Consider the following 14,107-nt stretch of genomic DNA (forward strand, 5'->3'; position numbering starts at 1 on the left):
CAGTGATTCCAGGTTTATGTGACTCTAGCACTGTAATCAGTAGTACTGAACTTACCCGTTCTCCAACTGCACCATCCCGTCCTGGGGTACCATCATTACCAGCTGGACCCTAAAAAAGAACAGCATTTGAGACATTGCTTCATGAGGAGATTTTTACTCTCATCCCAGTTCACAGGAAATGGAGCAACATGTTGTACTGTACTTCTCTTTGAACTATAAAATAGCACTCAGTAGGAACCTTAGCAGGAGAAAGATGGCTGCTAATTTCTTTGTATTTTCAACTGCTTGTAAAATTACCATACTCTTATTGGCTCGAATTATTCACCTCTAGTTCTCAATTTTAAAAAGGAAAAGTCCTCAGACACATTGAAATATATTGGCATTACAGTGCTGCTCTGAATTCCCACTTTGTCTGAATTCCCATTTTGCTTTTCCAATTAATATTTTTAAGGTTTTGAAACCAGATAACTCTGTTTATATTGTGTAAGATTTCATTTTAAAGTGTATATTATTCTTTCTTTATTTCGCTTTAATACTTTTTAGAATTATGTTTTAATTTTTTGATAAAATTAGCTTTGAAATCATTGATTAATTCTTTCATGAGAACATGATCTTTTGGCAATTGACTCATTTAAGTTGTCAAGCAGAAGGGTATTCCAATCTCAAATTGCCTGTCAACACTGTATCTCCTCTCAAAAGAACTAAAGGGACGTGACAACCACAATGTTACTCTATAGTGATAAAGAAGAATGTCCTCTACTTCCTCTCTTCTTCATGAGCAGTAATAGTTTCATTAATCCTATCACTGCAAAGCTTGGCAATTTTGATAAATATCCCATTACAGTAACAAGGGAAAGATGAATGGCTATGTCCTTCCACCTTCAAAACAATTTCTCCAAAGCTAAATCAAGGAAAATGCTCAGCACAGCTTTTATGAAAGTCAGTACAAGGGCACTGATTTGGTTTCTCTATTATTTAGCAACTCTCTAGGGAGGTGGAGTGCATTAAACAGCCTGGCAAAATCTTTTTAAGCTCTTATGTGCAATCCATTCCTAAATATCTACATCAACTTCATAATGGAAGGAGTATTCCCATCACACTCAGCTAAAAGAGAAGGTATTTTCTTTAGAGTTACAGCACTCACTTCTGGCCCAGGTTCTCCTACAGGACCATTAGAGCCTGGGGGTCCTACGGGTCCAGGGGGACCTTTATCTCCTGTAGCACCAGTTGGTCCTACTTTTCCTGGTGTGCCCTGGAATTAAAGCACAAATATGTCAACCACTGCAGAAAAAAATTAGGAATACCAGTTTCCATAAGGCTCCATTTATTCAGTAGTACTTCAGTCCTCTCCTCCTACAGTAATAATTGTTCAGTATCCTACAACACCCATGATTGCTTAAAGACATGCTCACTTCTTATGACATTACTCCTGACATATCAAAGAGATGAGAAGCACTCTGTACCACCTGTGTTTTGTGTTTGAAATGTATGTAGTCAATTATGGCTGCCCTTCTGAAATCTGTATCACTACCAAGATATACACCCTTTTTTTCAGCTCATTTGTTTTAAATGTGTTCCAGTACCTTAGACTCATCACTGAAGAATTTTATTTTCCAGTTCTTGCCTCAATTCTGATATCATCAAGATAAACTTGAACTCCTAATTGTTGGCTTCATATTTTTACCCAAAGGTCTTCTAGTTTTGTATACCAAAAGTCCAACCTCTGTCCACATCCCATAAAAACACCAGTTCCCCCTCAAACATTGTAAACACTCACTGGTAACATCAATCACTTCGGAGTTTTTACAGCACCAAACTTTCTTCTGTATTCCAAAGAGTATGAGATCCTCAAGCATCCATAGGAAATAGGAGATTTAAGTTCACCCACAATAAATTCCAATGTGACCTCAGCTTACCTATTCTCTTTTAGGGTTTACTAAGAAGCATGGCTGTTTTGTTAAGGATGTTTATTTTAAAAGATATTACCAAACCACCAGGAGGTAATCCCCCTTTGCAAGCATCATTTTTATCATTGAAGACACACATGAATCATCAAAAATTCAAACACTTATTATCTACCTCTGTAGCTCCAAGGTTAAACAAATGTTTGTCAAGGTTGCTAAGTATTTCACATTGAAGATCAAAGGTTTTTAAAGCTAGGAATTTATGTCAGCTTAAGACTGACATAAATTGTTGTTTGAACCAACTCATCAAGCAAAACAAATCAATTCTTTCTGCAAAAGTTATATAACATGTCAAATGAATATTGACCAACAGCTACTCACCGCTGGGCCAGGAAGGCCAGGCATGCCTCGCTCCCCACGTTGTCCAGGCATTCCTACAATCCCTCTTTGCCCAGTGGTACCAGCCGGACCAGGAGGACCATCTGGACCCTATTGGGGATAGCAGACTATAATTAGTACTCTACAGAATGAGTCCATATCTGAGTAATTCATATAGTTGACTGTGACCTTATAGAATTTGAAGAGACAGGAGAAAAAAAGCCTCTCATCTCATCAAGCCATGAATGTTAATACTTATGAGTTCTAGCACAGCCTCTAACATTATTCAACACCTGGAAAGCAACTTGATAGCTAGTGAAAATAAAAGGAAAGAGCTATTGAAAAGAATTGTTTCCTCATTTTAAAAGGACAAAAAGCAAATTTAGAAGGATTGTATTTCTAAAAGTCATAATATTTAGTAGTATGTAAGTATTAAATACAATAATATATGTTTTAATTTCTTCACATAGGAGACATTCAATAAAGAATGTCATTTAGTTTAGTTTTAGAAAATCATGTCCTTTAACCTTTTGCAAACTTTCATAGCAGAGAATTAGAAATTGAAATTGTATATAACTTAGTGAGATGGAAGCATTTAGGAATGTTTCCAGAATAATATTTTGGTAGATTTTATTGCAGTGATAATTACAGGTTTCTTCTTATAAATATTCCAGTTGGAGTTGTAATGAAACAGATTAAAACTTACAGGTTGTCCATCTTCTCCTGGGTCCCCTTTGTCTCCTGGGCCGCCAGGTGGGCCAGCTGGTCCTCTATCACCTACTCGCCCATGAGAGCCAGGGTCTCCACGAAGACCAGGAGGTCCCTCTTTCCCAGGCTCCCCAATGGGTCCTGCAGGTCCTGGAGCTCCCTGGCATCACACAAAAATAAGCAATGAGAAGGAAAAATGGAAGCTAAGTAAGAAGAATTGACCCAAAGGGCTCTGCCTCAGGCACAGAGGCTATAGCCCTACAGGATTGTTTGTTATCTTCTTAGATAATTGGTCACTTCCATACTTAAGCAAAGCAAAAGAAAACAAAGCATATCATAGATTAATGCCCAAGAAAAGCCTAAATCTCATTTTCAGATGACCATTTAATCCATCATTATTAAGAGCTATGAAATTAATTTTAATTTTCAAACTTATTTAAGACTCTGTTCCAACCATAGATTATAATGTTTTATTTTATTTAGGCTGGTTTGAACTGATCTTCAGACAAGATTTACTACAGACACTCTCAAGGGCTGCCATGATGGTGGAGCTATCAAGATCCCTCATGGCTCTTGCCTATGACATGGCTTTGATGCCCAGCACCTGCGGGTGAGCACAGCTGCCTCTAACACTAGTCCCCGAAGATTCAGCACACTCTCTGGCTTCTACTCACCCCTGCATGCATGTGGTATATAAATTCTTACAGGCAGGCACAGGCACACACACACACACACACACACAAAAAAAAAGAATGAACTTTTAAGAACTTTTTGGAGATTTTAGAGATGCTTTCTAACTGAAATTTATTATTAGCACATAACCAAAAGGTATTTAGTACTCAAACAGAAGCAGGGTCAAACATTAGCTTAAAAAAGAACAGGCAAATAATCTCTTCCAAGTTCATTGATTGGGAACTTTGAATTTGCTTTGGTAAAATGTTACTATGATGACACTACAAGATGACTAAGAGGAAAACAAATCAGTGAGAGATTAAATAAAAATAATAATTAAAATACCACATGTGTGGCAGTATACATGCAAGTACATGTATTAAAATTACTACTAATGATTTGAATCTAAATTGACTTACAGCAGGGCCTGGGGGCCCAACTCTGCCTGCAGAACCAGGAAATCCTGTAGCACCCTGAGAACAAAATCATACAATCAGTCCAGATCATATCCATTCTCAATTTTCCTGCAGCCTACATTTCCCACAGGAGGCTCGGGGCCTGATGATTCCTTCCCTTCACCAAGTAGCTCTTTTATCCTTCTCAGTCCTCAAATGCTTTAGAGAATCTGAATTAACTCATAGAGTTACACAGTTTTTCTGTTTTGACTTTTAATTATTGAAACATATAAAAGTTGAGCTAAAATCACACAGGTTGTCTTGTGTAATCAACTACATAAAGTGTTTTTACTTTGATGTGTAATATCTCTGCTCCATATGAAGCAGTTGGGTTTTCACGATTAGAGAAATTGATCTTCCCCCAGATCTCCAGCTTAAGCCTAGCACCTTTTGCTCTATAGAACATCTGATATATAGGATAACATATTATTACATCCTTAGATAACTTGATGTTTGCAACTGGCTGTGAACAATCCCCAGAATAACAAGGAGACTCACAGGCGGACCCTGGGTTCCACGACCACCTTTCAGTCCAGGAACGCCATGTGGACCCTAAGTGGAAGAAATAAAACACCACAAGTGTAAGCCAAATGCAGGTACTGTGCATTGTAAATATTGGGCCCTGGTATCAAATTTTCCCTTTTCATTTTTTACTCACATGAGGGCCAGGAGATCCTGCTAGCCCTTGTGGTCCAGGAGACCCTGCATCTCCCTTCTGCCCTGGTTCTCCAGGCTCTCCCTTGACTCCAGGCTGTCCATCAGGACCCTACATGCAATTTTTCAAATGAGTAACTATTTTAAGATTTATAAACAAATCATTCCATCATAATTAATATGAACATGCCATTTAGTCTTATAGAATGTTGTTATCTAATTAGTCTAAGCATGGTATGAGAAAAAATTCAATAACATCCTTAAAACTTTCTTGGAAAAAATGATAGGCTCAGCAGTTAAGAGCACTGACTGTTCTTCCAGAGGTCCTGAGTTTAATTCCCAGCAACCACATGGTGACTCACAACCATCTTGAATGAGATATGGTGTCCTCTTCTGGCATGCAGGCAGAAGATTGTATAGACTATATACATAATAAATAAATAAATAAAATCTTTAAAAAATAAGATGTTCATAGGTGTGTGGGTTAATATTAGGGTTTTCAATTCGATTCCATTGGTCAACCTATCTATTTTTGTGCCAATGCCAAGCTGTTTTCAGGACTATAGCTCTATAATAGAGCTTGAAGTCAGGGATTGTGATGCCTCTGTAAGTTTCTCCATTGTATAGGGTTGTTTTGGCTATCCTGGGTTTTTTGTTTTTCCATATGAAGTTGAGTACAGTTCTGTCAAGGTCTGTGAAGAATTGTGCTGGGATTTTGATGGGAATTGCATTGAATCTGTAGATTGCTTTTGGCAAGATTGCCATTTTTACAATGTTGGTTCTACCTCTCCAGGAGCATGGGAAAGCTTTCCATTTTCTGGTATATTCCTTAATTTCTTTCTTTAAAGACCCAAAGTTCTTACTATACAGATCTTTTTCATTTTTTTGATTTTTGACAAAGAAGCTAAATTTATACAATGGAAAAAAAGGAAGCATCTTCAACAAATGGTGCTGGCATAACTGGATTCAGACATGTAGAAGATTGCGGATTGATCCATATCTATCACCATGCACTAAACTTAAATCCAAATGGATCAAAGACCTCAACATGAATTCAGCCACACTGAACCTTCTAGAAGAGAAGCTAGGTGGCACCCTTGAACAAATTGGTACAGGACACTACTTTCTAAACATTACACCAGTAGCTCAAACATTGAGATCGACAATTAATAAATGGGACCCCCCTGAAACTGAGAAGCTTTTGTAAAGCAAAGGACACAGTCAGCAAGACAAAACGCCAGCCCACATAATGAGAAAAGATATTCACCAGCCCAACATCTGGCAGAGGGATGATCAACAAAATATACAATGAACTCAAGAAGCTAGCTACCAAAACACCAAGCAATGCAATTAAAAGATGGAGTGCAGAACTAAATAGAGAATTCTCAACAGAGGAATTCAAAATGGCTGAAAGACACTTGAGAAAGTGTTCAACATCCTTAGCCATCAGGGAAATGACACTCAAAACCACTCTGAGATATCATCTTACTCCTATTAGAATGGCTAAAATCAATAACACCAATGACAATCTATGCTGGAAAGGATGTGGAGAGAGAGAAACTCTCCTCCATTGCTGGTGAGAGTGCAAACTTGTACAGCCAATTTGGAAATCAGTATGGTGGTTTCTCAGGAAAATGGGAATCAGTCTACCTCAAGATGCAGCAATCCCTCTCTTAGGCATGTACCCAAAGAATGCACACTCATAAAATAAGGACATATGTTCAACTATGTTCATAGCAGCATTATTTGTAATAGCCAGAACCTGAAAACAACCTAGAAGCCCCTCCACTGAAGAACAAATAGAGAAAATGTGGTATATTTACACAATGGAGTACTACTCAGCAGAAAAAAGCAATGGAATCTTGAAATTAGCAGGCAAATAGATGGAACTAGAAGAAACCATCCTCAGTGAGGTAACCCAATCTCAAAAAGATAAACATGGTATGTACTCACTCATTTTGATTTTTAGACATAGAGCAAAGGATCACTAGCCTACATTCCACACTGCCAGAGGAGCTAGGAAATAAGGAGGACCCCAAGAGAAGATTGCATAGTCCCTCGAAGAAGGGGATGGGGACAAGAAACCCTGACCAAATTCGAGCCCGGGGGGAGGGAGAGGAAGGAGAGTCTTCATCCAGTTGCTATTTGAAGCAGAAGCAGACACCCATAGCTAAGCACTAAACCATACTACTGGAATTCAGTTGTGGAGATGGAGGAAGGTTGAGCAAAGGAGCCAAGATGGGGATGGAGAGACCTGCAGAAACAGTGCATCTGACCTACTGATAGAATGGAGGTCCTTGGTAGTGGGCCTCTCTATCCCTGGAGAGGAGTCGAGGGGTGGTTTGGGTGGGGAACATGGGAGGAGGAAGGGCAAGGGAATGGGGGGATGGATATGTAAATATGAGTAATTAAAAATAATAAAAAATTAAAATTATTTAAAAAATCTTTAAAAAGGAAAGCAATTTACAAGATTAAAAAATCATAGAGTATGTTCATCATAGAAAATAACTACATACACTAAAATATTATAAGCATCAACTTTTGTTCCACTCATGAAAAACATGTTGAATAATACGTAAAATATTTTAAAACTTAAAGATTTTAATATATCTCAAAACATATGATAATTGACACTTAAATTCATTTCTATACTAAGAAGTGTATTAATTTGTAAGTTAGAAATATTTGAAAATTTTACCTGGGGTCCAGCAAAACCAACAGCTCCAGTTGGACCATTTTCACCACGAGAACCCTAAAGGGAAACAAGTAGGACTGAATTTTTCACACATATAATACACATTTTATGTAGCTAATTGTATATAGAGAAGTCAACTGCATTGCTTGAGGAATATCCTTAAGTGAAATAATAAATTAGAGGTCATTGAACAAAATTCTCAAGATCAAAGAAATTTAATTACTTAGAAAAATCTTATTTGCCTAGATTTAATATATTGTTCAGCCAATAATTTAAGTTTAATGAAAATAAAATTTGAAAACTATGGAGCTATAAATAACCTTACAGAATAAGCATGAAAATTACATAAATATTAGACAGATGGTGAAGATAGGCAGACAGATAGATAGACAGACAGACAGACAGACAGACAAACAGATAGAAAAAAAGAAAGAAAGAAAGAAAGAGAAAAAAATTCTTTTAGTGTTCAACCTCACACTTAAAAACATCAAAAGATTTTCACTTACAGGATTGCCACGAGAGCCAGGAGGACCAACTAAACCTCGAGGACCAGGTTCTCCCTAGAAAGAAGGTTTTAGATAGCTAAATATCCAATTCATAATACAACTGGAGACTACTAGGCACCATGTGTAGGTAGACCAAACTCTGAGATGGTCTGTCTCTACCATGGTGTTGAGAAACAGCAACACTTTAGGCCTTGCTGTTTTGGAGTACACAGTGACATCTTTCAACTTACCTTTTCTCCAGTAGGTCCTGCAGGACCTGGTGGTCCCAAGGGACCTGGAAGACCCTGTAAATTAAAAGAACATAGGTGCACTGAAGGAAAGTGTGTACAGAAATAGCCATGCTTAAGTAAACAAGCCAACAAACCAGCTAGCATTTTTGTAGCATGACTGTTTTTGCAAGTCATTATCTACCATAGATTACACAACCTCTACATTCTCAAGACTTTTACCATGTCATCCATACACTAGTTGCTAATGTGCTAATGTATGGACCTCTTTCATCTAACCCTGTTCAATTTATGAAACTGTCTTCAAGTTAGTTCTAAATTAGCTTTCTTTGTCAATGTTTCTTTGATTGTGTAACCTGTTTAATTTTGCTAGTATCTATTTTAAAATTTGGGCATAGATTGAAAATTTGCTTTTCTTTTGTGATATTTTCTTCAATTTTAATATAATAACAAAAATGTAATTCTTTTATTAAAAATGCAATTACACATGTCTTCAGTGTTTAAAATGAAAGAGCCATCCACAGTCAAGGTTCACTGCTGTTGATGTAGTCCTCCATGTGGGGAGTGTAGGGGCAGCCACCACCTGGGGCAGCACTTGGCACTTCAGGACATATAATCTCAACATTTAAGTGGCTGGAATACTGGGGTTCTTTAGGAAATAGTGCTCTGCTAATTTTGTGTTTCTTCTTCATAGGCACCTAAATATTCTTTCATCATTAAAGTTATATTCCCATTGTTGAAAGAGTGTAAACAATAAAATTGACATTAATTGTGTGTTCTTGAGAAAAAACAAGTTTTTATTTTCTCCAGATCTACAATAGAAAATATATTCTTCTAATAATTTTCCTAGAACACTTCCTGAAACCTGAGTGAAAACAAGCTCATTGCTTATATGCACAGGAAATAAACATACCCTGTTCATGTAGGGGAGGGTGTTATGAACACAGAGAAAACATGTTATTTTTTCTTACAGCAAATGCCTCTTTCCTAAAACAATATATTGCACTTACTACAAATAAAGTCTTGATTTATCACACATATTTTATAAGCATAGTAAGTATAGAGATATCTTAGTGTCTTCTATTGCTTTGTTAATATTTATTATATTCCTGTAATACAGGGTAAGTAAAATAAGTACCCACTGCCAATCTACATCAAGTCTCAAATGGCATCATTATTACATTCTTGACTCTAAATCAATAAAAGTAACTTTATTGTTAACATTTAAAAAGCAAGTTTGTAGGATAATGAATGATAACGGAGGTTTGTAGCTCATGCGAGAAGATATCCTTTCCCTTACCCTTGCTCCATCGTTTCCAGCAGTTCCTTCAGCACCTTTCTCTCCTATACCACCCTGAGAAAACACAAAATAACAAAATACAAGTTGTTTGTTTAACTGTGCTTCCTATACTCCAGATGAAGCTTCTTTAGGGCAAGTGTTTATTTGTCTCCTTCGTAGCTCTCCCCCCTACAAAAGTACCTGACTATACATATTCTCAATAAATAAAGATGCTTAGAAGAAAAAAATGACTCAGGCTGATTGAAATAAAAAGGCTTCTTAGGAAATACTATCATAAAAAGTCTAAAGACATACACTGGGAAAGTTAATTAATAAAAAACAGGACTTACTCTGTCACCCTTGGGGCCAGGTGTTCCTGCAATTCCTCTTTCTCCTGGCATGCCTTGAAGACCTGGAGGCCCTGTGTCTCCAATGGTCCCAGTGGGACCTGGATTGCCCTAAGATGAATAAATGATAAGATCATATTAGTATATTAATATTAAAATCTATGAAGTTGCTGTTTTGGTCAGTTTAAAATAATTAAATGTTAGCAATTAGAGTTTGGCTTAATGCTCAAATTTTGCACTTCTCGAAATTGTGTTTCACTGGGATTTCTTGAAAACAACTTGGACTGACATTCTGAGTTTTGGCTTATATTTATAACTTCTGTCTTTTGTTCACTTCAACCCCTCTATTATATTATTCATTTTTCTAACTTACCTGTTCATTAATATGCGTTTAATTTTTATTTGAAATTAGTATATACATTATTTGATTTCATTGTGAAATTTTGAACATAATTTCTTTGGATGATCCTATTCATGCCTTCCCACCCTCTTGGCATCTCTTGTACTATGCCACCTCCACTGGATGCTTTGCTAGTTTAGTGTCACATGTGTGACATGTTGCACCCTCCTCCCAAAGTCAACAACACTTTACCTTTCTCACGGTCCTCACCCTACTTTCATGACCCAAATCCACCCTGTCTTTATAGATAATTAAACACTAATTCAAATAAAAAGAAAAATGAATGTCCTTTCAAATATAGTTAATTGAATTGCCCTTTTCTTTCCCTCCTTTGACCATGGCAGACACATTACTAAAGAATAATATTGTATTTAGTGAAAAGAAGCATTTCATTATTTCCTTGGAAAGCCTGTGAGATTAAGCTGGTTCCCAAGTAATTGTAAAATCAAATTGAGATTGGTTTTGCTCATCACTGTGGACCTTAATGGTGTTAAAAGCCTCTTAGTCCTATGATGATGTAAAATTCCACTTCAGCTCCACACATGAAAGTTGGCTACATTGTTGTCCACCAAATCCTAAGACAGCACATGAAACCACACAGGCATGTTCTCAATGTTGTGCTATATTCAAAGCTAAATACTTTCAAACAGGCAATAACTGTAATCCTGGAGCTCTGATGAAGAACACTGGCACATTGTTTGCTATGCCCACTAATAAACTCTGATGTCTTTTTCTTTTCTTTCTCATTCACAGATGCTACCATCAAGTGATTTTCCACTTCTCATCCCTGTTAATTCATAGATGTTATCAACAAAATATCCAAGCATGGGGAACACGGGCGCAGCACCCTGTGTCTGGGCTCAACATTCCCACCACAGAAAGTTCACTCTCTAGTTGCCAGGAAAACCCCAAAATGCAGCCATTAAAGATTTGTTGAAGAAGAAATAATTTAATCAAGGTATCCCAGAAAATCAAGAGAAAATGCCTTCCAGAGGCAGCTGGTGAGTTCTAGAGCATTCAGAAAGCCCAGGTCAGTACAGCACTCACCTTTGGACCGTCAGGGCCATGTCCTCCAGCCATGCCTTTCTCCCCAGGCAGCCCGGTTATTCCTGGCTCTCCTCTTTCTCCAGGATTTCCTCTTTCTCCCTAGTATGACATCAGGATGTCAAATAACCTCAATATTAATCTAAATGAGTTTAAAGGTTTCTACAAAATGTATTCAACTGGAAAAATTTTTATAATGTGGGCACTATTATGGCTAATTTAGTATCAAGAAATGAAATAGAACTGAAGATACTCTATGTTCACAGGACAGGTATCTCATGAATTTTCCAAATGATAGAACAACTTAATACTTAAAATAAAACACCCTTCAAAATATAAGAGTTCATTTTGTTCTGTAGCCAATGGGAAACAAAATAAATCACACAAGAGAAAATACCTACCCGAGGTCCTAAAGGACCAACTGCTCCAGGCTCTCCAGGAACACCCTAGACAATTTGAAAAATGGAAGAAAAACATTGGTCTAGCTCTTGTATTATTAGAAATATTTTCAGATCAAACATCACATTTTCTGCAGAATACCATCAAATATTAAAGAATTAAAATATTTCACTTTTACAATTGAGGAAATATCATGTTTTTCTGCAAAGATTTGTTTTAACCCAAATGTCTGGTTACTTTGGCAATGAGAATGGGTAGAATATTCTCTCACAAAGATAGCATATTAGATTTTTCAGAGATAACAGAACATAGCTATATTATCTTTTTAAAACAGAGTATTAGAAAATGTTTAAATAGTAGGAAAGTAACTACAAAAGTACATACAAGCCAGTGATTTCAACTAATTCAATTTCAATAACATTGAATCTAATACATGTGTATACACACACACACACACACACACACACACACACACACACACACACACACTCAAACACACACTCATATATTCCACTAGGAATTGTAGGATCAAAATAGCAGCAAACCTACTTCAGAACTTCTTCCTTTAATAAGTTCAAGGAATACATGGAAGAGGGTGAGGAAGAATTGTAGGAGCCAGAGGGTTTGAGGACACCAGGAGTACACAGCCCACAGAATCAGCTAAGAAGGGTTCATAGGGGTTCACAGAGACTAAAGTGGCAATTGTGAAGCCTGAATTGGTCTGTTCTAGGTCCCTGTGATTGTTTACCTTGGGAATTTTGTGGGAATCCTCACAGTGGAAGCAGGGGTGTCTCTGACTCTTTTGCCTGCTCTTAAACCCTTTTCCTCCTACTGGTTGCCTTGTCCCACCAAGATATGAGGGTTTGTGCCTAGTCTTATTGTAACTTGTTATGCATCTTTTGATTGATACCCCTGGAAGGCCTGCTCTTTTCTGAGGGGAAAGGGAGGAGGAATTGAGGGGGGAGACCAGTGAGGTGAGGGCGGGGTACTGGGATGACTGGAAACTGTGGTCAAGATAAGAGAAGAATTAAAAAAAAAAAAAAAGACGACAACTTTATCAAGTTCGCCTCCAGATTTCTCTTTGGAAGTGCATTGCTCTCACTGTGTCATCATAGTCCTGAAAACCAAAGTCTGGCTGCAGCACTCCGACTTAAAAGCCTTTTTCCAGTTTCCCTCTATTCAGTTTAGGACTCCCTTCAATCTTGTGCCTGGTTCACTTCAAGCTGTACCACTTCATACTGTATTCCACACTCTGACTGTGCCTTAAATTGCTCAGCAACCATTTGCACTTGCCATTCCCACTTCCTGAAGTATGTCCCGACTTTTATCCTCCAGATTTTATGTACAATATTACTTTTGGAAAGTCTTCCTGTACCACGAAGTCTACACATGCAGTGCGTCCCCTGCTGTAGCATCTGCATCAAGCGACTATTACACTGCTTTCCTATATCCTCTCTCTTCTAGTATATGGAAATACAGAGCTACCCAGTCCCCAACCAATTGTCCGGCTAAATAGGTCCAGTGCTTAACAGAGCCAAGCACATAGAAGGTTCAGGAAATGTTTATTGAATGATAATAAACAACGTAATCCCTCAAAGATAAAAAGGCAGGTCTGTGTGCCATTAAAATGTTTATATCAATTCCAGACTGTGAATCACCCAGTAATATTGTATGCATAAGAGACACAGGAAGCGTTTGAGTTGGGTTCAAGTGGAGGAGTTGTGTGGCTTTGGGGAAATCACACAGCAACTGAGTTCCTTCATCTGTAAATAGACATTATTGAATCAAACAGAAAAAAAAAAAACCCTAAAGCTTCATCCATCAAAGAGTCTATTATAAACTACCAATTTATACTTTTGATGTTATTATTTAAAAACTTACTTGATCACCTGACTTTCCACCTTCCCCGGGAGGCCCTGGAGGTCCAGGAAGTCCCTAAAATAAGAGTGACAAACAAAACTAGAGATTCACAGCAAGTTTTCTCAGCTCTCAAAACCAAAAAGTTTACATTTTATATTTCATTCAACCTCCATGCAAAAGATATTGCATGGACATATTAAGCAAAAGTTAGAGAAAATACTGTCCAAATATGTTAGGAAAGAAGGTCCAGGGGATAGGCGCGTAGAAGGCTGGATTCTTATTTCCCCATACCTCTTAAAAGTTAAGATAAGAAGGTAATACAAGGCTCTTCATGTTTGTTTTGTCTCTAGTACTTTTGTACCTGCTAGAATATTATTGGAAGAAGGTCTGACTGCCATTTCCACAACTTAATTGTTTTGTGCCCTAAAATAATGTATGCTATATGGAAGCATTCTATGACTATACTAAAGTTTAATGAGCCTGTTGGAATATTGGGAACATTCTATTATCATTAATTTCTCACCATCTGTGTGTCCAATCACTCTTTTCAGAGGAAGGTCATTCACTACCTTTGAACAA

At 37.4% G+C, this 14,107-nt stretch overlaps 1 protein-coding gene across 2 annotated transcripts in view; it reads right to left on the reverse strand.

Moving 5' to 3' along the window:
* LOC100759871 (collagen alpha-2(V) chain) overlaps window positions 1-14,107 on the reverse strand; it is a 136,133-nt gene that overhangs the window by 14,553 nt on the left and 107,473 nt on the right. For both annotated transcript variants that reach the window (XM_027396819.2, XM_035440936.1), the window contains exons 31-45: window positions 13,550-13,603; window positions 11,671-11,715; window positions 11,273-11,371; window positions 9,829-9,936; window positions 9,500-9,553; window positions 8,203-8,256; window positions 7,973-8,026; window positions 7,470-7,523; window positions 4,776-4,883; window positions 4,616-4,669; window positions 4,082-4,135; window positions 2,989-3,150; window positions 2,286-2,393; window positions 1,145-1,252; window positions 56-109 (exon numbers count right to left, since the gene is read on the reverse strand). In XM_027396819.2, the coding sequence (XP_027252620.1) occupies window positions 56-109; window positions 1,145-1,252; window positions 2,286-2,393; window positions 2,989-3,150; window positions 4,082-4,135; window positions 4,616-4,669; window positions 4,776-4,883; window positions 7,470-7,523; window positions 7,973-8,026; window positions 8,203-8,256; window positions 9,500-9,553; window positions 9,829-9,936; window positions 11,273-11,371; window positions 11,671-11,715; window positions 13,550-13,603 (1,170 nt within the window). The remainder of the gene's footprint in view (window positions 1-55; window positions 110-1,144; window positions 1,253-2,285; window positions 2,394-2,988; window positions 3,151-4,081; window positions 4,136-4,615; window positions 4,670-4,775; window positions 4,884-7,469; window positions 7,524-7,972; window positions 8,027-8,202; window positions 8,257-9,499; window positions 9,554-9,828; window positions 9,937-11,272; window positions 11,372-11,670; window positions 11,716-13,549; window positions 13,604-14,107) is intronic.

The sequence above is a fragment of the Cricetulus griseus genome, chromosome 2, assembly GCF_003668045.3.
Source record: "Cricetulus griseus strain 17A/GY chromosome 2, alternate assembly CriGri-PICRH-1.0, whole genome shotgun sequence".
Classification (NCBI taxonomy): domain Eukaryota; kingdom Metazoa; phylum Chordata; class Mammalia; order Rodentia; family Cricetidae; genus Cricetulus; species Cricetulus griseus.